The following is a 21,899-nucleotide window of genomic DNA, read 5'->3' as shown; positions in this document are numbered from 1 at the left end:
AGAACCCTCTGATTTTCAAGGGAAGTTTGATCTGGATATATCAGATTGTTCTTTACCATTTAACCACCACTTTGTGGGCTTATCAAACCCATAGTGGGCTTGAATGTTTTTCTTAGCACTCATGGTACATAGTTAACAAAGCCATAGGATATATAATGTAATGGAAAATGCAAACATGATTAAATAATTTTAAGGTATTTTTTAACTAAATTTATACTTTTATTATATTTAAAAATAAATTTTTACTGTAATACTTTGTTAAGAATGTAGTTATATTAAAATTAAATATGAACATGAATATATTTTAAGTGTTTGTTTTATTTATTATTCTTTTTATATATTTAAATTTTATTTTAAAATGTTATAAGTAACTCAAGTATTTGACTTCAGTAAACTACTGATGTTGAATATAAACGATTGAGAAAATAAGAGTGTAGAAGCATTTGGAAAAGACGATCAATCAGTATCAAAACGAGCAGAAATCGACCTTAAGATGATAATATCAAATACAGGAAGGTAATTATTTATTTTTCATATATTATTTCTTTCTTTCTTTGTGTTTTTTAGAATTATAAGACTTCTTTTAATGATCAAACATTATTTGTGGCTAATTTAATTGTAACAAATTAAGTTTGATTAGCATAAACATGTTCATATTTAATTAGTAATTAAGAATTCAATGGCCAAACTGAATGGTTTTGCATCATAAAAATTTGAGACACTCGTCAAATTATTTTCGTAATCGCGAATGTAATTTTTTTAAAGCATTTGTATAATTTAATTTTAAATGATCAAATGATAATAAGTTTTTTAAACATTAAAGAGAATATTCTATCCAAGTTTGTCATCGCTTAATTTAAAGATTTGCAATGACTCCTTGGTTTGAGAAGTTATAAGTATGTTATGAAAATTTCATTGTGTAATAAGTTTGACTCTTAAGCCAACAAATATCTGGAATATTTATTTGCTATCTGATGAATTCTTCAACTGAGGGGTAGTTTCACTTCTAAAATAGAGTTAATTTTTTATTTAATTTGGTTAATTATGTTTTTATACAGTGATAAATATTGATCTTGTAAATTTAAATTTTGATGTTAATTAATGATTTAATTATGAATTGAAATGAATATTTTCGTGCACATTTTTATGATTAGAAATATAATTTTATTATTTTAGTTTTGTTTTTATAATCTATATCATTAGATGTAAGATTAATTAGTAAGAATGAAAACTGCAGATTTAAGCCTTGGTTTTTATTAATACTTTATTTTAGTTTTTAATAAATTAAAAGTTTTAAAAATAAATTTATTTGTCGAATTTGACTAGTGTCAGATTAACTTTGCTCTTAAAGTATAAATATCTTATTTCTTGGCTGTTTATTGTGTAATTTGAAAGTTAATTTAATTGTTAATTAAATTTAATCAGGAAAGGATATAAAATATCAACAGTTCATTCCATGTAAAGCAAAATTAACAAACCTTATAAACAAGCAATAAATTTGGAAAAATCAAAACACTTATTTTCTTGCCTTCCTCTTCCTTTTCTTCTTCTTTCAGTGAATCTTTGTGTTTTTGATTATAACTTTCAATAAATTAAATGTAAAAATCCTTAAGTACAAGCTTCTGTTTTATTGACTAAACAAAGGAAGAAAATTTCCATATACTGTAATTGCAGTCTGTTTGCAGTTAAAATTAAACAAGGGCTTAAATATTTTGTAGTTAGGTAGTGAATATACTGAAAAATATTTAAATAGAATTTTTTTGTTTGGACAAATGTACGTACATATAAACTTTTGTTAAAACTTTGTTTTAAAAAGTATTAAAGTGAAAATATGAAATAATAATTTGTAGTGATAGCAAAACAGAGCGGTTTGGGAAGGGGAAAATACGCGACATTGCCGACAACAATCGAAATATGTATTGATCATCAACTAATCAATTTTTATAAACTTTGAATTTCAGAAGAGATAATAAAATTATAAACAAATTCAAGGACAAGCAGTTATGTGCATGAATGTAAAAAATTTAATGAAATTTATGTTCGGTTGACTGCAAGTGTTTTTGTTTATAGTCAAGTAAATACACGTTTGCAAGAAAACAATATATATATTTAATTATTTTTGTGTTTTCTATTAGATTATTTATATTGAGAACATTATAGAGATAGAATATTCTGATCCTTAAAATTTTCTTGATTTATATGAAATATGCACAACAACATACACTTTTGTTATTAGATTTGTTTACTGTTTTTTCACACGAGTTTCAATTTATTTTTAATATAACTTGGTTCAATTTTTAAACATTCTTAATACAATAAAACATATTTTTCCACAATTAAAATCATTAATTATGTTGTATCTGATGAACCTTTATTGTGTTACTTTATTCAGGATTAGGATATTGATTAATTTTAAATTATCTGATAGAGTTACATATCTGCACATTGACAATTGCAACAACTGTATTTTTTCAAATAAAATTTTAGTTAAGTAACTGCATAACTTCCAGCCTTTGTTTACGGGCCACATAATGAGAAGGAACACGCCTATTTTATTTATGGGTGTTTATGAATTTGCGATGTTAACTAAGGATTCCTGCAAAGTTGTGGTATAAAAAGTTTTGTATTTTTTGTTTACGGTGGTAAAGTAATTGCTCACTTGCCATTTAAGTGGATTCGTGAATTAAAAATACTGTGCACTCGTGTATGGATTGTTTGCTTGATATATAATTTATAAATATTATTTTTCTGTAGATAAATTTGAACAAAGCTTTAGTTTTAAATTCTGTTTAAGCTTATTTTATTTGCCCGACATTACAAATTATTGTTAGGTAATTATTTATCGAATTTTTAATTTGATTATTTAAAAATACATAGTTTTGTATGGGAAATTACCACTGTAAACCTAGGCTAGAGTGGAAGAATTATGTGGCTACAGTGAAAGTTATAGTTTAGTTCCTGTTACAATTGAAACTGGACTTAATAGCTGCAAAGTAGACAATAAATATTGTTTTAATATATATCATTGTTTAACAGTGCTCTATAGAATATTTCTATAGTATCTATTATTCTTATAGTTCTATTATTAATTTGGAAGTCATTATGTAAAAATACTCAGTAATATCCGTGTACTTACAGTAAAAATATAAATTATTGTTTGAACCTAAGCAATGCTAATTCCATTTGTTTGTTGATAAAAATTTGTTTTGTTGGTGTGGTATTTTTAAACAGTTTCATTTTGCTAATGGAACTAATAGCTTTGTTTATTAACAATAGTAAACACTATAAATAAATATTTTCATACTTGCTTTTTGAAGAAGACTAAATTCAGAATTCCTAATTATTTAGGAAACATCTGGTTAATTACTGCCATTTGTAAACTGTTAATTCATGAAAAATGTGATTATATAATGGGTTTTTAGCATTCAGACTTATTTTTTTACGTTGTTATTGCAGTAAATTCTAAACTTTTTATATCCTGGTAATTTTTTTTTTAAATTTTGCTTGATGTTTGAATAACTAGGCCAGTTTTTTTGCTTGCATTTTAAATAAATCCGATTTTTGGCAGTTAATTTTACAAATTTATCTCTTGGCTTAGGTCAAATTGGAGATTCTTTCAAATTTTAAGCTTTTTTATCTTGCATTACATCAATAAAATTAGCATATATTTTATAACAGTCTCTCTAAAAATACCTAAAAATGTTTCCTCAAAGTTTGAAGAATGATTTTAAAAATTTCCTATACAATTCTATAAAGTTTTTACTGACAGAATGTACATTTGAATGCAGTAAAATACCCAAAAGAATGGTTTCTCCATATGAGCCATTTCCCAAATGAAACCATAAACTCCGCCTTTTAAAACCGATAAAGGTTAGTTTCTGTTATGGATAATCTTCATACAATTACTATTCAAAAGTTAAACAATGAAGCTCATTTTGCATTCAGAAGATAATTCTGTTGATTCATTGGAGAATTACTACATTATCTAATCAGTTCTAGAATCTGTGACAGATCCAGGAGTAGCATGGCTGGATAATGGATTGCAATTGAAGGAACAAGTAGAAGGATCGGCATTATATCCAAGCATCCGATGATCTGTTGATTTTAATTTGAGAACTTATTTAGAATGGCATTCTATTAATTTACTAAATCTGCAAAGATTTATTGAGGTACTAGTAGCCTGGGTCACCCCCTAGTGGGTGTTCTAGCAGCATTACAAATTTTTATAAGGCATGCTTGATGCACTTAATATATATAAATGTATACAATTCTTCATCTTAAAAACTAAACTTTATATTGTTAATTTAAATGTTTGAAATATGACACACGATAGGGGTGCCTCTAGTGCCCATTTTTGGCATAACGTTACACGGACAGACACACATTCAATGGGTTATATATATATTAGAAGATAGTGTCTTTGATTGGTACACCATGGCTATGTCAGCATTGGGATTTATTCTGTAAATACTACTTTATGTAAAAAAAGAAAGTGAGATGAGGAAACTTATTTATTAATTTAAATTAATTATGATATAATGTGTGTAGTACTTTCTATATTTTATTTAGAATGTATGTAGTTTAGCCATTGTTCTTCATTCAAGTTTTTGGAGGTATCGGCAGAGATTTTTACAAGATGTTTAATAATTTAATGTATTTATTTTTATATATAATGTGAGTTGTATGGTTTAAACTTTTAAATTTCATCTTTTACTACAAAGTAAGCTTGTAAGGAACAAGGAGGATTTATAACAATATAGTTTTATTAAGTCTTTGAATATGTAAGAATCGTTCTTTGTTTTCCAGTTGCCTAGTTATTGAAAAGTACCGAGGATCAAATGAATAAACAAAGTTATTAATGAACCATGCTTTATAGATTAGATGTTGTTCTGATTAACAATAAGTTTCACTTTTAATCTATAAACTAGTTATTTAATTAATTTTCTTTGTGAAAGATAATTGTCGACTTTGGAAAGTTTGGGATATTTTTCAAAGCAAATTATCATTGGCACATGTCTAGATGATGTAAACCAGTCTTCGAGTTTATAGATTAGAACTCTGTGTGTAATTTTGAGTTTTGTATGAATAAATCTATCAATTTTTGCAAATTTTGCTAATTAAAAACTGATGTTTAAGCAAATAAATTCCTGAAAAAATTTGATTTGATCCTCTAGTTCATGTAGTAAGTACTATGTGATTTAGTAAATCCTTTTTGCTTATTATGACTATTCAAAGAATCCTCTCTACAATTTCAAAATTTTATATATACATGTAGTATAATTAAATATTTGTTCTGAAAGTTGATGTAAAATTTACGTTAAAAATAAGAATAAGCTGTGTGTAATTGGCCAAATAATAAAATTTTATCGTCCAGAAATTACAATTATATTTTCTTTATATTTTTTGATCTTTGCCAACCTCTTGTAAATTTTTCTTTGCTCTATTTAGACAGATGTTTTATCAATAGTTTCAACAACACTAACTTTTTTTTTTGTTTTGTTTTTGCATGGCATGAATTGTTGGAAATTGTAACTGCTAGCTCAGTAGGTAATGACATCTGTTCATCTCTGTATCCGGTTGTATGTTCTGCTTTATAGACAGCTACTCTTGTCATTAATGCGATTGAAGTCCTTATTCTATATTTAAATTAATTTCTATTGTTTGTGGATGACTTTATATTTATCATCATAGTTTTACAATTATAACTGATATTGTCATCTTGGCATCATCGTCCATACAGGTTGCGGTTGCTGCTGCCAATGGACATTCTATCTAGATGGTTTTAATATTAAATATATATGTTTGTATATTATTGTTAGAAAAGTTCTTTTGTTATACAGATTTTCCTCTGAAAGTATTGTTTCATAAAATATGTCACACTTAGAGGAAATTATCGGTGGCGTAAAATATATAATGCTAATCAGATAATTTTTTAAATTCAGAATTTCCTCCAGTAATTAATTTCAGTCTACAGTTTTGGGATAAAGGAAGTGTTGACGCTCAAATCTAAGCATGAATTATTAATTGGAGAATAAATATTAGAGTAATTATATATTATTTATAATTTTCAACCTACTTTTTTAGTAGTTGCGAATTGGAATTTTGCATTTCCTTTCCAAATACTTTTTTATATGTAGAAAATTGTTTGAGTCATTAACCTGTAGTTGTTTAATCTGGAAGAGCTTTTGAAGTTTTCTTTTAATTGTCTTTGTTGTTTTTATGTAAGGTGAAAGATTCCTTGATAAATAAAATTTGTATAAGTCTAGGACATTTAAGTTTTCATTTAGAAAGAATTTTTTGAATATTTTAACTTAAAAAGTCCAAGCATAAAGACCCATTAAATGTAAAAGAAAAGAGTGACTTTTTAAATTAATTATTTAGATAAGATAGTTTCTTGGATATTTTTCACCTTATGTTGCAAGTTGGAATGCAATCATTACTCATCCAGTAGTGTTTTTTTCTCTCTGTACGAAACTGGATTAACATAGAATTTTGCCTTACAACTCAATGTAACATCACATCAGGAACAGTGCTTGCAGCTATATAAAAGAATGTCTAAAATTCCAATTTATGGGGTGATGTTTTGTCAGGTTATTATTATTTGTTCACAAATATTAACTTAGTATCTTAATATGCTTTTATTTAAATAAAAACACAAAATATTTGTTGATGTGAATTTATGTTATTAAGGAATTAGTTCTTCAGCTTGTGTACAGTGATACCAGCATCTTGTATATGTTTTTTGTAAGTTGTCCATCCAAAGTGAGTTGATATACTTTCATTTCTTCATTTACTTGAAAAATTGAAGTTTAATAACCAAATTGGATAGATTTGGTATTTCATTTTGTTCAAAATTTTATTTAAAAGTATAAAAACAGAAGTTATAAGGGAATTCTATCAGATCTGACAGTTTAACAGGAAATTACGGTATCAGATTTTTGTATATCGGATTGCCCTGAGCTGTTCTAGTGCCGTCCTGAGAAAATGCAACACAGGCCTTGTTAGGAGCGATCCTATCTTCTATAAAATATTCAGTTAGCAAATTTACACATTCCAGTTTAAGTCGATTTGAAAAAAAAAATAAAACTGCATGTTGGCCTTAAGAGAGAGATGCGTGAAATCATCTCAATGAGGAGAAGAAAAGGCTGACATTTGCTTTTAGATATGTGAATGCATTTATACTGTAAAGAATTTAGAAATGTTAGGGAACTGCTGCTATAGTTTTTTCCTGTTTTTTTTTCTCTTATGACCCTGTAGAACAAGGCCAGTCATGACTGTCATTGACTGTATACTTTTAGCATTAGAGCATGACATCATTCTGTTTATTTCAAAACTAACAGATGTCATGCCATTTCTTTGAAATTACAACCAATTCTCCCAGAATGCTCATTCATTCTATTTTCAAATTTTGGTTAGCTCATTTCTAAATTTTTAAATCTCTTGCAGCAAATGCCTCCTTAGAAGCAATAAAATTCTATGTTTTGGCAAATAAATTGCGTTTACTTTTGAGTCTGTGGTTGATTAACCTTTCGCATTTTATTTGCCCAGCAAAAGGAAATATTGTTTGTTATCCGAAAAGTAGGACAGTAGTGTTTACATTTAAAAAAATTACATTAAGTGGAACAATTGATAACTTATTATTTAGAAGTGTTTGGTCTTAAATTTTTGCAAAAAATCTCATTTTAACATGGCATTTTTCCCTTCTAGAGGAAATATACTTTATCTAATCTCTGTTTCTTTGTAATTTAACACAGTTCCACTAGGCTCAGCTCCACACTTCCACTTCCATCCTAGAAACCGTTTTAAAATTGCCCGGATATTTTATTCTAAGTAAAAGAAATTAAAGATTTCTTGGCTTATCAAATTATTAGCTGCAGGAACTGCAGATAACTCAGGTTTGTCATTTAATCTTTTAAGTCTTGGAGTATAAGATTTCACTATCCAGCAAACAATTATGTTGTCTAGTAACCAGATAGCTGCCTAGAAACACCCGGATAGGTGTATTGTTTTCAGATGGTGCCACATTACAAGTACTATTAAGTCAAAAAGTACACTACAAATGCTTCCACGTCTGTAGAGCAATGGTCATTAAGAAGCCGTAGACAAATTTATAGTTTTGTAAACATCCCCCATAGACTGGTGGCAGGCTGCAGATGTGACAGGGTTTACTGGCTGTTACAATAAGGCATCAGATTTAATCTAATTTTTATTATTATTATTATTATTGGGCGGTCGTTAAGTCGAATGCACTCTTCACTCCCCGAAAAACATCCATTAAGTCGACAGGGGAAAAATTTAAAAATGAAATCCTTTCTACAATTCTGCCAGTGTAATGATTTGTAAATTCTGTCATACAGATGTAGAAGTTGTTGATTTGCATACCGTATAAATCAGGAGTCGGGAAAAAGTAAATAAAATTCTTAGTGTAATTTTGATTCGGGAACACTCGCTTTATACGCGGAGAATGAGTCAGGAAAGAAAAGTCAAGGAGGGCTAAATATGCAGAGTGTGACTCATTGAAGGCTGCAGGCTGTGCTGGTGTGATTGAAAAGAATCGTTCCTTTGTGACGATGGACTGCAGTTAGTTGTCCACCCGTCACACAAAGAAATATTTCTCTTCGTGTCCAAGAATAGCCCGCGCTTTGCAGCGGCAGCTAACTTTAAAAATAAAATTTTTCCTCCGATTACGGTGATGCAATTCGACCGAATCCCGTTTCCAAATGTAAATTACTACGGGAGAGGAAACAACTCGGAGGTCACTAATTGCCGACTCGGCCATAATTGTATGCATGTTGCTTCCTTTCTGATGCCTTATTCTCGATCGGCTGCTGCGTCGATAGAAAATGGTCGTTATACTTGGAAATTACACCCCCGCACTCTCCCCGCCGAGCCAAACATTACACTAGTTTCCAATGTTTCCGTTTATTTTGGAAAATAATGTCGGACATTAAAACTAAACGGGAGAACACCAATCTTTTACTTCCACCCCACCGGAATGGCTTTTTCTTTTCGACGATTGTTTCGTCCCGTCAACCGTTATTGGCCGTTTCTACCATTGTCGAGTGTTTCCCCCTTTCCCCCTGGATGGCTCTGACACGACGCGGATGACTACGGCCTCACAGGGCTCGTTAGTTTTAAATATTAGCATTCGCAAGAGTTTACGAGACTTTGGAGGTTTCTGCGCAGTTTCGTTGATTAACGGGGGGTGATTTTTGCGTAGCGTCGCACGGCGGGCGAACCCGCGCGCGGGTTGGCTGGGGGATTTTCCAATACTATAAGTTTAATTTCGTATTTCGGAGCGGGTCTTTTTATCTTGAGGTTTATTTTTTGATGTCTGGCTGGCAACATTGCCCCGTTCCACCCGAGAAGACATATTTTACGAGTTTCAAAAATGTGGGCCGGCTAAAATTCGAATCGCTTTTCTCGTTGATAAGAGAACCGTGCTGCCCTGCGGGGATTCCCCCCTGTCCAAGGTTCATTTTCGCTGCGAACATAAAGTCCTCCGGGTTGCAATCGTCGCTTAGATTATAAAAGTGCAACCCAGGCACGCTCTACTTGCTGTCACTCGACCAAAAGCGCTTGACTAATGGCAGCTGGCAGGATGATTTTACAGTATTTTATCTGCCCCGTCACAAGACATGGTTGATAAGAAGTCGTCTCCTTCCCCCCTTGCTATCGGTTACGTTTGAACCAGTTTGGAGAGCGAGTGGCATGTAGTGCAGTTCACCCGGGGCACCTCTCCTCTCTCTCTTCTCTCCCCAGTCACGTTGATGAGGAAATGCTGCGAGGCTCGAGCGGTTCTTCCAATTATAGTTTTATTAATTATGTCACCGTCGGCTCGACACAGTTTTTTAAGAGACAGTTCGCGCGGAAAAGAAGAATGGAACATTCGCGCCTCGCGCGCGTATTTCTCTACCCCCCGTTTTAGGTCATTCGTACTTTTCTCTGAGAGTACAGCTACGTTCGAAGACCCACAAACGGGCAACCATGCACAAAATTAATTAAATTTTCTCCAGTTTATTTCGTTCGGATCGACGGCTTTCCCAGCACGCACTTTGATACGTAATGAGTGTAAATGAGTGTCCCGCATATAGCGAACTTTCGCTAAACAGGTCACGTTTACGGTTGAGAATATAGAAATATACGTATTTTTCTTTATTCTAAAGGAGGGATTCCGTATCGAGTGATGTACTCTGGGAACGGTGTCGACTCGGCACGTGTTGCTAATCCTATTAAATTTTGTCCCTCGGTTACGGTGCCGGAGGCGCTCGACCGTTCGACCCCTCATATGTTTCGTAAAATCGCTGGGTTTTACGTGGGGCGAAGGGATTTCTTCCTTTCTGGAAACATTACTATTCGCTTAATTGTGATGACCCCCTGCGAAACTAGTTTAATTTGAAGAAATTGTTGTTTGTATGGTCTGTATATTTAGATTACTTCCCCCGGGGAGCCATATGTTTTCGACAAACAAAACCTCCTAAGGCCTGGTGTCTCGCTGTTTTAAAAATTCAGGTTTGTATCGTTTTGCCCCCTTTTTGAAACATCTCATTAATTAGGGAAGGCGTTGCGCGTTCCAATTTGCATTTCATCGGCTTTATGAATAGGGTGAGAAAATTCGGGACTGTATCTTTAGAAAACAAAGTTTTTATTTAGGGCCTGGGCCCGTTCTCATTCGTTCCGTTTTTAGAAAACACTGGATTGGGTTACTCCCCCGCTTAGCAGCGACGCTCGTTAATTGTCGAGGGGGGCATACGTTACACTCGTTTGTATTTTGAGAAGTTTCTGGTTATAGGGTGGATACTAAAGTTTTCCCTTCCGCGAGAGGGCTTTTTTCCCCCTAGAAACAAAGCCTCCCGAGGGTCTGGTCTCCATTCCATTTCCTCGATCGTAATTACAGTTAGCTCCACCAAAAGAAGCTTTCACAGTAGGATGGGTGGAATGTGTTTTCTAGATGGGAAGTGCGCACCTGCGGGGATCCACGGGTGAAGTGCAACCATCTCGTCTCTCATTGGACAATCGGCAATGACGATTAATTCTAGACCAATTGGTAATGGCGTTATTTATTAAAGAGGAAAAACAGAATGGTCGGGAACCCCATTGTTTCCTGCTTTAATATCGGGGGGAGGATTTTTTTCTGTATCGGAAGCGACTCCCTCTCGGCATCCCATAATTTCTTACAGGCTCGGCTGGAGTTGTCTGTATGCAGCTGACGATGCCGCCGTCATCGATTCTTTTGTGTAGTCATCGTGTACCCCGTTGCTCCGAACTCCCGCTGTCGACTCTCGTTCGGGAGGGTATCCCGTAGGGCATTGTGGGACTGTCGCTTTTATTAACCCTCCGAGAAGGGAGAGAGAGGAGAGCCACCATACTGCAGACTGTTAATACTCAGTCACTCTCAATTTTAAATTTTGTGCCCGCTTCCTTTCCCTCTCTCTCCACTTTTTTTCTCTTCGTAAGCTTTGCTTGTGTTGGTGCTGGCCACCCATCGTATTTCGCGCGCTCGCGAGACCGATCTCGTTCCCAGTATCACAAGATTTAATACTCCTTCCTTCCCCTTGCCGGAGAGAAGAAACTGGAATTAATGGTGTACCGGCGTAATGACGAAGCGTGCTGTTTCTAGGACGATTTAAAATATCTTTGGCACGGTGATTCTCGAAGAGAGTGATGTCGAAACGAATTGTGCTTAAAATATTCGCAGGGTTGAATAGACAGTAGGAATAAACAGCTGCCAGAGCAGAGATTGGTTTCTAAGCTCCCCCGCCGTCACGTGACCGGTATTTGTTCTCGCTTACCCTCGAGTTTGAATCGAGAACTGGCAAGTTTGTTGGACTTTCGTCTTCCGACTTGACGCTTGGACGAGGAAAAACACGTGCCGTTGGATGGAATCTTATTCTGCTCTTCATTTTTATGATCCCGTGCTCTAAATGATACTAATAACGCGTTTTTTAATTCGTTCCTAATAATCGGCTCAATGCGTGTATCTATCGTGTGACACGAAAAAATAACCTGGGTCGTTAAGGGTTGCTGTGTCCTACTGTCCTCGTTAACCTCTTCCATGTTTCTTGGGAACGACATTGTCACATTTCCCGAGTGTACGCATTCGAGTAGAGGTAGAACCGTATCGAATGAGACTTTTTACCCTTTCTGCGCTGTCACGTGACGCGGGAACTTTAGCCCGTTTACTTAGCAGTGAGGGGAGTTCGTAGCGGTTTCACCTGTTGGCGAACTTTGATCGGTTCCGTCTACGTTACGCAAGTTGATGGCATCGCTTTGCTCTTGTGCAGTACGCCTCGGTTTTATCCTTTATTCCTTAAGAAATTCCTTTTGGTGGAAATTAAGGTGGAAAGGCTGCAACACAGACACGTTTTCGTGCCGGAATCTCCCCGAGAAAAACCACCCTCCTCCCCCGAATGCACGCAGACGTGAGCGACTAATGAATGTTTACCGAATGAAATTCTGCAACGCGTACATTTTTAATTGTTACAATTCGTGTCCGGGCTGGTGTTTGCGGCGAAATTACAATAATTTGCAGTCGGCGCGCGCGCGCGAGCACAACTCCTTCCCGCCCGCCTGTGTTTACAACTATTCGGTCGGAATTCCGAGTTTAATTAGGTGTGGAATCTGCACTTCGCCCATTTGCATACGACGTGCGCGCCTTCGGAGTCGGGAAGGAGCCCATCCCGTCGCCATTTTTGCGTGACGCGGCGACGCCGACATCACGTGATCGGCTCCCGAGGCACGGAGCGTTATCGGTCAAGCGCCGTCCACCCCTGACAGGCGGAAATTAGAAGAGAAACCCCCTTTCATCCTTTAGGAGGGGACGTGCAGCTGCACACGGTTGACGTATCTGCGTTCCTCCCCTGCAGTATGTGTTTGTGTGTGCCGGTGCGTGTTTCCAGCAGCGCTGTCGTTTTTAAAGAGTTGTTTTCCAGCTGCACAGATTAATGGGAGCCGGGAAGAATCCTTACGACGTCGTTAAGTCGGAGCGCGGGTGCCACAGTTGTTTCCAAACGGGTGCGAAGCGTGCGCGGACGTCACGCCATCTGTTCACGCTTTCTAATGAACACTTCAGTCTTTCCCTGAGAGAGAGAAAGGGGGGACGTGTCCATCGATTGACGTAGCTGCTGGGGGAGCACATAAGTGGCCTTTTAATCTGTCCCGCTCTCCCTCTGCGGAGCAGTCGGTGCCACCTCTCCTCCTCACTTCACTTACACGTGTGTGTGTGCCGTGCGTGCATGTGGCCAAGACAGATGTATGGATTCGGCCATTCCTCTTGTTAAGTGTCTTTGTCTGCCGGTCCACCTATGTGTATGCGCGTCTGCCTTCTGATCTGCCGTGGATTACAGATCGTGCGCCATGGAGATTCCTATCCAGGTACGTGCCCTTATCGCAGAAAGTTTGATCAAGACGCGCTTGTCGCCATCGATCGCGCAAAACTTTATGTACTCTTTCGCCCCCTTCTCGCGCCACCGGGCGTCGTGATCGAATCTCTTCGACTTCATCCAAAAAGATGGGAGTCCCCCGAGAACCCATCCATCCAGCGCGTTTTTCAGTCGAAGACGGGAAAAAAACGTCGCCTTCCCGGATGTGTTTCTTTGCAAGAACAATAGAATACCCAGAAATTACCGTCGTTCCACTTCACTCGGTTTATGGCACTTTTTTACGGGGGTGTTTTTGTGGCTTTTTGACGGACGGACGGACGGACGGGCGAACCAGGTCGTTATTTCAGCGCTTTTTTCCGCCTGTAAAGGTCGCGGCGTTCGAAATTGCACCCAACAGGATGTTCGTCATTTCCCATCAACGTCAAACTGCGGATGATGTCATTAAAGTAACCTACGTATCTGCCAAGAAATGTGTTTATCTTTATTGTTCCAGTTGCGCGAAATCTCGTTTGTCGCCATCGCCCACTCGCGTCTTCGGTTGTGGAGGAAATGTCGCGTGAACTTGTCGCGACGTCTCTCGTCCTGCGTTTGCGATTTTGTTATGGCGCCTGGTAACCGGTGATGACCTCGCTCTCTTTTTTTCCCTTCGTTTTATTTTATCTCCATTGCACCTGGCTGGTATTTACAGGAAACGGAAGAGCCACCCATCCTTTCCTAATGCGCTTCACGCCCGTCCATTTTGCCATTTACGCCCCGAAGGGGGTTGACTTTATCGATAATTTCCTAAAGGGGACGTGTTGTTAGGTTGGCGTTCGTAAACGTGCTCGGGACGGTTTGGGACAAGCTCCTCGGTCTCCGTTCCTGCTTTTTTTCTAGAAGAGGGGAACTCTGAATGGTGCATTGTGGAACGGTCGAGCGGGGGAGTGGGACAAAAGGAGACGGGGAGTACGTTGCTTTCAATTATGTTTCTGTTGGCTACCGGCAATCTGTGACCGCACGACAGCTGCCGACCAAAATAGTTCCAGTGTCTATTCATCCCCTAGTTTTTCTACAGGTAAATATCCTTTCTCGGCCTAGCTGCTTCCAGAGCAGGTGGTGGATCGAAGGCCTCACCTGTCGGTCGGGCCGGGAGGCCCGGTAACTACCTACTTTTGTTCGTTACGTTCTGCAGAAACATCCGCTTCCCGCCCTCCCTGTCGGCCGGCCTCCGCCCATTCGACCCGAGGAAGAAGCCAGTAGATGGCGCCGCAGCTGCTGTCGTGACATTTTTCGCCGCCGCGGGTCGCCTCGAACAGGAAGTTACGAAAGAAGCACGCGAAACGGATCGCGTGCGACGCCGTTTCGGTAGAACGCGTCTCGTGCTCGGGTGTCACGAAACGTCTCGTGTTTCGGAGTGGCGTACCGAACGAATTGAGAGAGGAGGGTATTGTTTAGTCGTTCGATTAGGTGCACATAGATGGCGTTGCCGAATGCATCGCGGCGCTCCAGGAATTAATGCGTTTTTCGAGTAGCACGTTATCGTCGAAGTTGCCAGTTTTTTTAGTTGTTTTTGAAATTCGGCTGCGTTTCGACTGACGCGGTGTCTGGTGTTTACGGCGACGGTCGCCGCGTGCGATTAGCGCCCGACCTTGAATTATCGCTCATTGGGGAGCGCGTTGTGTCGTTATCGAAAAACGGTACAGGTAGAACATGTCGACGAAGGTCAAACGCAGATGTTTCGCACGAACTCGCGGGGGGAACAGACTCGCGTCACCGCCTTTTGACGTCATTGGGGGCGCGGATTTCTGGAAATTTGCCAAGTACGCCGACGGCGCGTCACGTTCCGCTAACTCGCGAGATTCTCGCAGAATCCGTCCATTTCCTTCCCCCTCATTCCCCGCTCGCCCTTCCTCGAAAGAGATTAGAAATTTTTGGAAAACGAGGAGCCGGCGTTGCGTTGCGACGAAACCGAGCGCATTGGATAAGGCGCGTAGTAGGCGCCCGGCTCCTCCCGAATCTGGCAACAGTTCTCGCGCCGCCGGTGACGTCGGCGCGCTTCTAGGATTTTTCAAGGACGGTGACGTCACGCGGACGTAGTTGTCGGCGGAGAGGGGAGGGAGCGAGAGAGGCGGCTGTCGGTTGGTCTCCGTCTGCCAGCACCCGACGCACATGGCCTACATCCGAAATGTGGCAGACGGAGAAGAGCCGGGAGGGTTAACGACCGTCGAGTGGTCGGGACGGGGACGCGAGAAGGCTCGTTCCCCCTCGGAGAGTAGAGGCCGGGAGTGTTTACCGGCAGATTTTCTGTGTGACGTGGGAGCGGGGCGATAAACAACCTCGCCCGGTTATCGCGTCGACTCGACTATCGTCGTCGCTCCTCGTCGGGGAATAGCGCCATAGAAGTCTTGGACAGATGTGGGCAGATAAGCTCGCGCAGGTGTTTCGTACGAGGAGGTAAAATATATAACCGGCTGCCAATCTTTCCCCTTTGGGATCGTTCGATAATCCGAAGGGAGAACGAGGGGATAGAACACCGTCGCCTCTCGCACAAACACTGAACACCGCCCGGAGCCAGGTATTCCATTTCGGAATGGAATCCTCCTCGACTTGCGAACGCCAGCTTATTTAGAGTTGTCTGAGGATTTCGCTTCTCCTCCCCTTCCACGTTTTCTATCGACTGGATGACGTCTCCGCCCGATTCGAAATGCGGTAGGTGTTGCGACGCGACAACGCCCGGCGAGACACGTTCGTCCTGGCCATTTAAAAACTTAAAAATTCGTTATTCGTCCGTTTCACTTCGCCTATTGGTCTTTCGCGCGCGCGGATCGCTTCTGCCACGCGATCGGGACGAGTCGCTAGCGTCGTTCTGCCGAACGACCAATCGCTTATCGCAGCGATTTAAATATTTCGAAAGGCCATTGGTCGCTTCTCGGCTCGCGAGGGCAAGTCGCGCCGCAAGATGCTCTAGTTTGTTGGGCTTTTTTTTAAATGCGACGAGGGGGAGAGGATGCGAGCAGTGTTAAATTCGTCGGCGCGATGTTCTCTCCGACTTAAATAATTTTTAAATTTTAAAAATATTCTACGTTCTGGGCGTGTAATCGGATATTTTTGCATTTGCGCGCATCGGGGTTACCGGGATTGAAACCAGACCGAGGAATAAGAGGAATCCTAAATTAGTTTTGGGGCGGGAAACGGGGAAGGAGGGGCGACGATTTGGCACGAGATTGGAATACGAACGTATCGATGAGTTGGAAAGAGAATATTTTACGGGAAAAAACAAGTTAAATTTGGCAGAGGGTCGAATTAATTTCCGGCCAAGTTGGCTGGCGCGTCGCGTCGCGTCGACCGTGGCGTCACGTTCTGTAAATATTCCGCGGGCGATTAGTACTTACGACCCTTTTTGTTTATTTAATTTCGAAATCCGTCTTCGTGCGAAACATTATTTTCTTAACCTTCTGCGTGTTTAAACTATAGAAAGAGCTTAACCCACATTTTTACCGGATTCCCGCGTTGTTTGGTGTTTTCTGTGCTGTTTTTTTTTCCTCGGACCGTCGAGTCGTGACGTAATACTTCTGGTATTGTTTCTCACGCCGTTTGCCCCGGGCAATTTTACAATACTCTTTTTAACTACGGTCGTAAGCGGGGGGATTTAATTGTCTCTCCACGTTGTTTTGTGCGCCGCTTTCTGCGTGTTCGAGTGTGCAGTTCGTGAGGAATGTTTCCGCCGGTTTGTTTGGTGCGTGGTGCCATCTGTTAACTTTATGGAATTCGGTTTCGAAAGACGAAATTTTCGAAATTTATTTTTCGTTTTTGGAATCAAAATGGAATCACAGAAATGGTATTATTTTTTTCGTTGGTACAGTTTCACGCTGGTTGAAAGAGTCTACTTAAAGTATATCGTTTGTGTTATATATCCTGTGAATTGTTAACAGCTACAAAGGAAAATGTGAATTGTTTTTTCTCTTGAAGTTTGCCATCACCTCTGTGGGTGGTAAATTTGTAAAATTATCAGAAAATTGACTTTATTCCATTATAACAAGCTCAATTGCAGAAATATTAATGTTTAAATTATAGTTTGTGATCTGTTCGAGTAAAATTGAGAGTTCTCTGTGCAGTTTCTTACTTTCAAATGGCAGAAATTAGATATTAATGAAGGGTGGGGATAGAGTGGGATCTTTTGAATGGTGGTATCAATAGTAAAAACTTTGATTTGGTTGGATGTAACTGTAAATTGCTTTGTAACTAGAAAATAGTGCACTTTTAAATATTGCAGATTCTCCAATAGTGTATGTAACATGCTTCTTTTTTGCAAAATAATGTAACTCGACGTTTACCTTTATTACAAGAAACTGGTCGATGTAGCCTACTCCTAAGATTAAATAATTTTCTCGACATTAGGTATATTAGGAGTTTATTTTATGTATGAGAAAGATAAAATATAGCGTCACAATAGTGGGATTATACCTTTCCGTTTCGCTTTTATGGGGGCAAGTTGTTTTAGAGTTGCTTTGTGCCGGTGACATGTGGCAGTTATGAAACATTGATTTTGCAACGTTGCTGCTTCCACGTCCCACGACGTTGCCGTTTGATTTTTTTTTATGTTACAAAATAATATGCCAATGTCGAAACTGCTTTGTATACTTGCAGGAATTGTAACTTTGACATTTGTGCACATCAAAAAACTGAATATTTAAGAATTTTTTATCTTACAAAATGGATTTTCAAATGTTTTTTTATTTTTTGTAATAGTAAACTTTTACAGAAAATACGATTATATTACTAGAACAGCATTAATTAATGTTTGCTTAAATTTCTTGGGCAAGGCTCTGCATAACAGTCCATTTACAAACAACACACAACATTTCTATATGGACTAAGTTATGCGGAACATACAACTTAATTTATCGATGAATATGCATGAAATTTTTTAGTATACTTATTGAAAACTAACAGTCTTGAGCTTTTCTTTAAAAGTTTTCTTAATTACCTGTAGTATTGATGATGCTTATTTGTGATGCTTGCCGGTGTCCGGATGCCAATTAAATAGCATAAAACATAATGGAGTCATTAGAAATTCTTGGTAATCGAAGCTAATTACCTCGGCACCGTTATCGCGACGAGTTCTTGTTCTCTGTCTTTTTATGTTTGTTTCGGTCGATCTTTCTTAACAGCGGAGGCCTGAGTTATTTTGTACCATATCTGCAATCTTAAACATTTACGTATTAATGGAATTGTTTGTTGCCTTTGTTGAGCTATACTTTATGATAGGAAAGAGACACCAAAGAAAACAATATTTGTATTTTTGTTATATTTATAAAGTGTTTTAATGTGATTATTTTTATTAAAAATATTACTGTTATTTTAGGGAGATATTGGGATGCTTGATAAAGTGCATTATCTACAATCACATAGAGGCGTCAGTAGTACATCCTTCGAAGGGTGCAGAAAGAGAAAGCTGGATGACCTAAATTGGTATGTAATTAGTACACTTTATAGGCATTCCAAAATATCTATTAAGTAGGTTTTTAAGTGTAAAAAACAATCGTGTCATATCTGCATACAAAAAATTATATGACTCATACGTTAGTTAATCAAAGCTTACTTAAGTAATATTTTGGTAACAGTCAAGTTTTAAGTGAATATACTTGCGTCGCTTATATATTATTTTGAGTGCAGTTTAAATTATCACAAGTTTTGGAGAAAGAATTTAAAAATCAACTGTATGGTAATTTAATAGTTGATCCATCATCAATAATTGTTTAATGATGTAAACTTTGTTTTGACAGCTGCTGGAATCAATATCGTATTTCCTGTCTGATTGCTACAAGTATGATATTATGGATATAACAGTCTAACCTAAATTCTTTACAATAAAAGAAATACTTAAAACATGGTTGAAATGTTTGTTTTACCATTCAGTATTGTGTGAAGGTACAGCAGGTGCATGCTTCTAATTATGCAAGTTTTATTAACAAACCTGTGCTGGTAGGAAAGATGGTACAAAACATATATTTTATTTATAATAATTAATTCATACATGTCATTAAGCAAACAATTGGTTGCAATTAGTTTTTTTGTATTCAATAAATACGAAAAAATTCAAACTAGTTCAATACAGGATTGTTGTTACACAACAACAATCCTGCATCAGTGTTATGTTTGGACAGGTTACCTTAGATAAATGACTAGTGTATTTATTGAATCAAATTATCTGGTTAAATATTTTAAAATATTTAACTCATTTCATAATTTTTGTGTTCAACATTTTTCTTTGAATAAAGATGGAATTAAATATATAAACTCTGTTTTAGATATCATTTTACTTTTATTTAGTTTTTGGGATTATTAAAGCATCTGTGTTATGTTTTTTATTTTGTAGAACATAAATTTTAAAAAGTCACTTTTTCTTTTTTCCTTTTATTAATTAAATAATTGCATTATTTAAAATGGTTGTTTTAGGTTTTGTGTGTATACTGTAGCTTGTATCATGGAAAGGTTGCATCTGTTACACTCTCAACTTATATTTTGAAATGTTCTGCATAATGTAACTTCTGCATAATCAATAAGATATGATTTGGCATTGAAATTAGGATTGTATCATTATTTATAACCCTATAAGAATGTCTGGCATTTTGTAAGAGTGCAAAGTTTTTATATGAGAATTATGCCTCGTGATAAAGTGATTATCAAGGCTAAATTTCAGGATTTTCATTGAGGCTTGGCTTATATAACTGAATTGTGCATCGGTAATTATAAAATAGTTTGATTCAATTTTTTTAAAGTTGCATAGTCATTTAAAAGTCTCATTGCTTTGGTCAAAAAATTGATATTAGTTTATTGATTTTTTGTTTTAATTTATTAAATATTGATTGATATCAAATGCATTAATGTCTATCTTTCATTTGCTTTTTTTAGTATGGAATATGGAAATCCAAATCAGGTCAGTGATATCTCATCAACCAGTGGTGTCTTGGGTGATAATGGAAACAGTGCAGTGAACTATGTTGTAGACCACAATCAGTGTAATAGTATTGTTCCATATGCCGTATCGTCATCTAACAGTATTTCGTATGGTCAACGAAATGTTGCTAAGAGTACCGCTCCTTCATCCACTCAGGTTATTCCCTCACAGAACTTCATTCGTGCTTCGACGATCAAGCTGCTCGATACCTATCAGGTAGGGAATTGTTTAATATTGCAGAGCAATTTTTCTTATTAGCGTAATAACTAGTTGAGAGCATGGCCATAAAACTCTGTTTCTAAAATTAACTTGGTGTCCTATTTTCTTTATAATAATAATAAAAAAGAGGTCTGGATGTCGAAACATTTATGAACTTTGATGTCGGAGGTGTTAATTGTCACTTTCACCTCTTTAATTTTTTTTTGTTGTGTGGCATAGAATTTTTATTAAAAGTAGTGTAGAATATATGTGTGTGTATATATATATATATATATATAGCTTATAAGATTGATGTTTAATATAATTTTATTTACAAAAAGATTTTCTTTTCATATTAGTAAGAAGAAAATATGTTGTAAAAACTTTATTCTGTACGTTAATTTCATTAATTCAATGCAGTCATATGCAAAATGCTAATCACAAATGATGAGTTTGATCCCCATTGGCCAAAATGCAAGCTTTGGTTTTGTGCTTGCTACTTAATGCTGTTGTTGGGAAATTACAGAGAGAGTTTCTTAAACAGAAATGGAAGTTACTCGGGTTGTTAAACTTATCATTTGTCATTCTAGTAAAGGATCTCGAAATTCCAGAGTGGATTTAGTAGAATTGGATAGTTTGTAACTTGATATGTACAAAAATAGCCTTATGGTTCGGTCAGTTTTTTAAAATTAGTGTACTTAGAAGTGACATAAACTTTTTTTCTAATTGAAAATTAAATTTAATTGTAGTTTACTACATAGCTTTAATGTATATCTTAAATACATGTTGAGAAATTGCTACTACTTTAAATGAGTACTTCATAACTAAACTGCAAAATTATTTTGATGGAGTAGTGTAATTACACAAAGTTGGATCATAGTCATAGTTCTCTTAACAGCGGTTTGAGTTGATGTTAAATTTTATTTTAGATTTTTGATTTTAGATTATAACTCTTTAGATTTAAGATTTTTAATTGCCAATAATTATGAGGCTTGTACCTAAGATTGCTGGTTTAATTGTGACTTTGGCTCAATTTTCTGTTGGGTTCATTTGGAATTTAACTTTATAATTAGCCAATCTTATGGAATGAAATAATAGCCAAATAACCAGTTATGAAATAATTTACAGATCTGTTAAGCAGTTTTAATAACTAACAAAGCAGAAAAATGTTTGTTTGAAATATACCATTATTTTCAGTGAAAATTGCCTTCTTATGCTTTAGTTTTGTATTTAATTAATATTTTTCATTATTGAAAGAACAGTTGTGCAATATTAATGATAACAGAAAGAAACTGGATAAAGTAATTTTAATTTTGTAACAAAATCTTTAATATTTGACCAGCATTTCATTTTTCTTTGTGCTTTATTATATATTAGTA

The 21,899-nt window shown here is 36.7% G+C and overlaps 1 protein-coding gene across 9 annotated transcripts in view; it reads left to right on the top strand.

Moving 5' to 3' along the window:
• Hipk (Homeodomain interacting protein kinase) overlaps positions 1-21,899 on the top strand; it is a 71,663-nt gene that overhangs the window by 9,076 nt on the left and 40,688 nt on the right. Inside the window, exons 2-4 of one of the 9 annotated variants that reach the window (XM_067265328.1) lie at positions 391-516; positions 18,727-18,833; positions 20,277-20,538. In XM_067265328.1, the coding sequence (XP_067121429.1) occupies positions 18,739-18,833; positions 20,277-20,538 (357 nt within the window). In that variant the 5' untranslated portion in view covers positions 391-516; positions 18,727-18,738. Of the gene's footprint in view, positions 1-390; positions 517-12,633; positions 13,375-14,256; positions 14,437-15,476; positions 16,071-16,578; positions 17,200-18,726; positions 18,834-20,276; positions 20,539-21,899 lie in introns of those variants that run through there. The other 8 variants (XM_067265326.1, XM_067265324.1, XM_067265325.1 and 5 more) reach the window with 8 other exon arrangements.

This window comes from Centruroides vittatus, unplaced genomic scaffold, assembly GCF_030686945.1.
Source record: "Centruroides vittatus isolate TY-2023 unplaced genomic scaffold, ASM3068694v2 contig_221, whole genome shotgun sequence".
NCBI lineage: Eukaryota > Metazoa > Arthropoda > Arachnida > Scorpiones > Buthidae > Centruroides > Centruroides vittatus.
The sequence above is the reverse complement of the archived record's forward strand: the minus strand, read 5'-3'. Positions and strand labels throughout refer to the sequence as shown.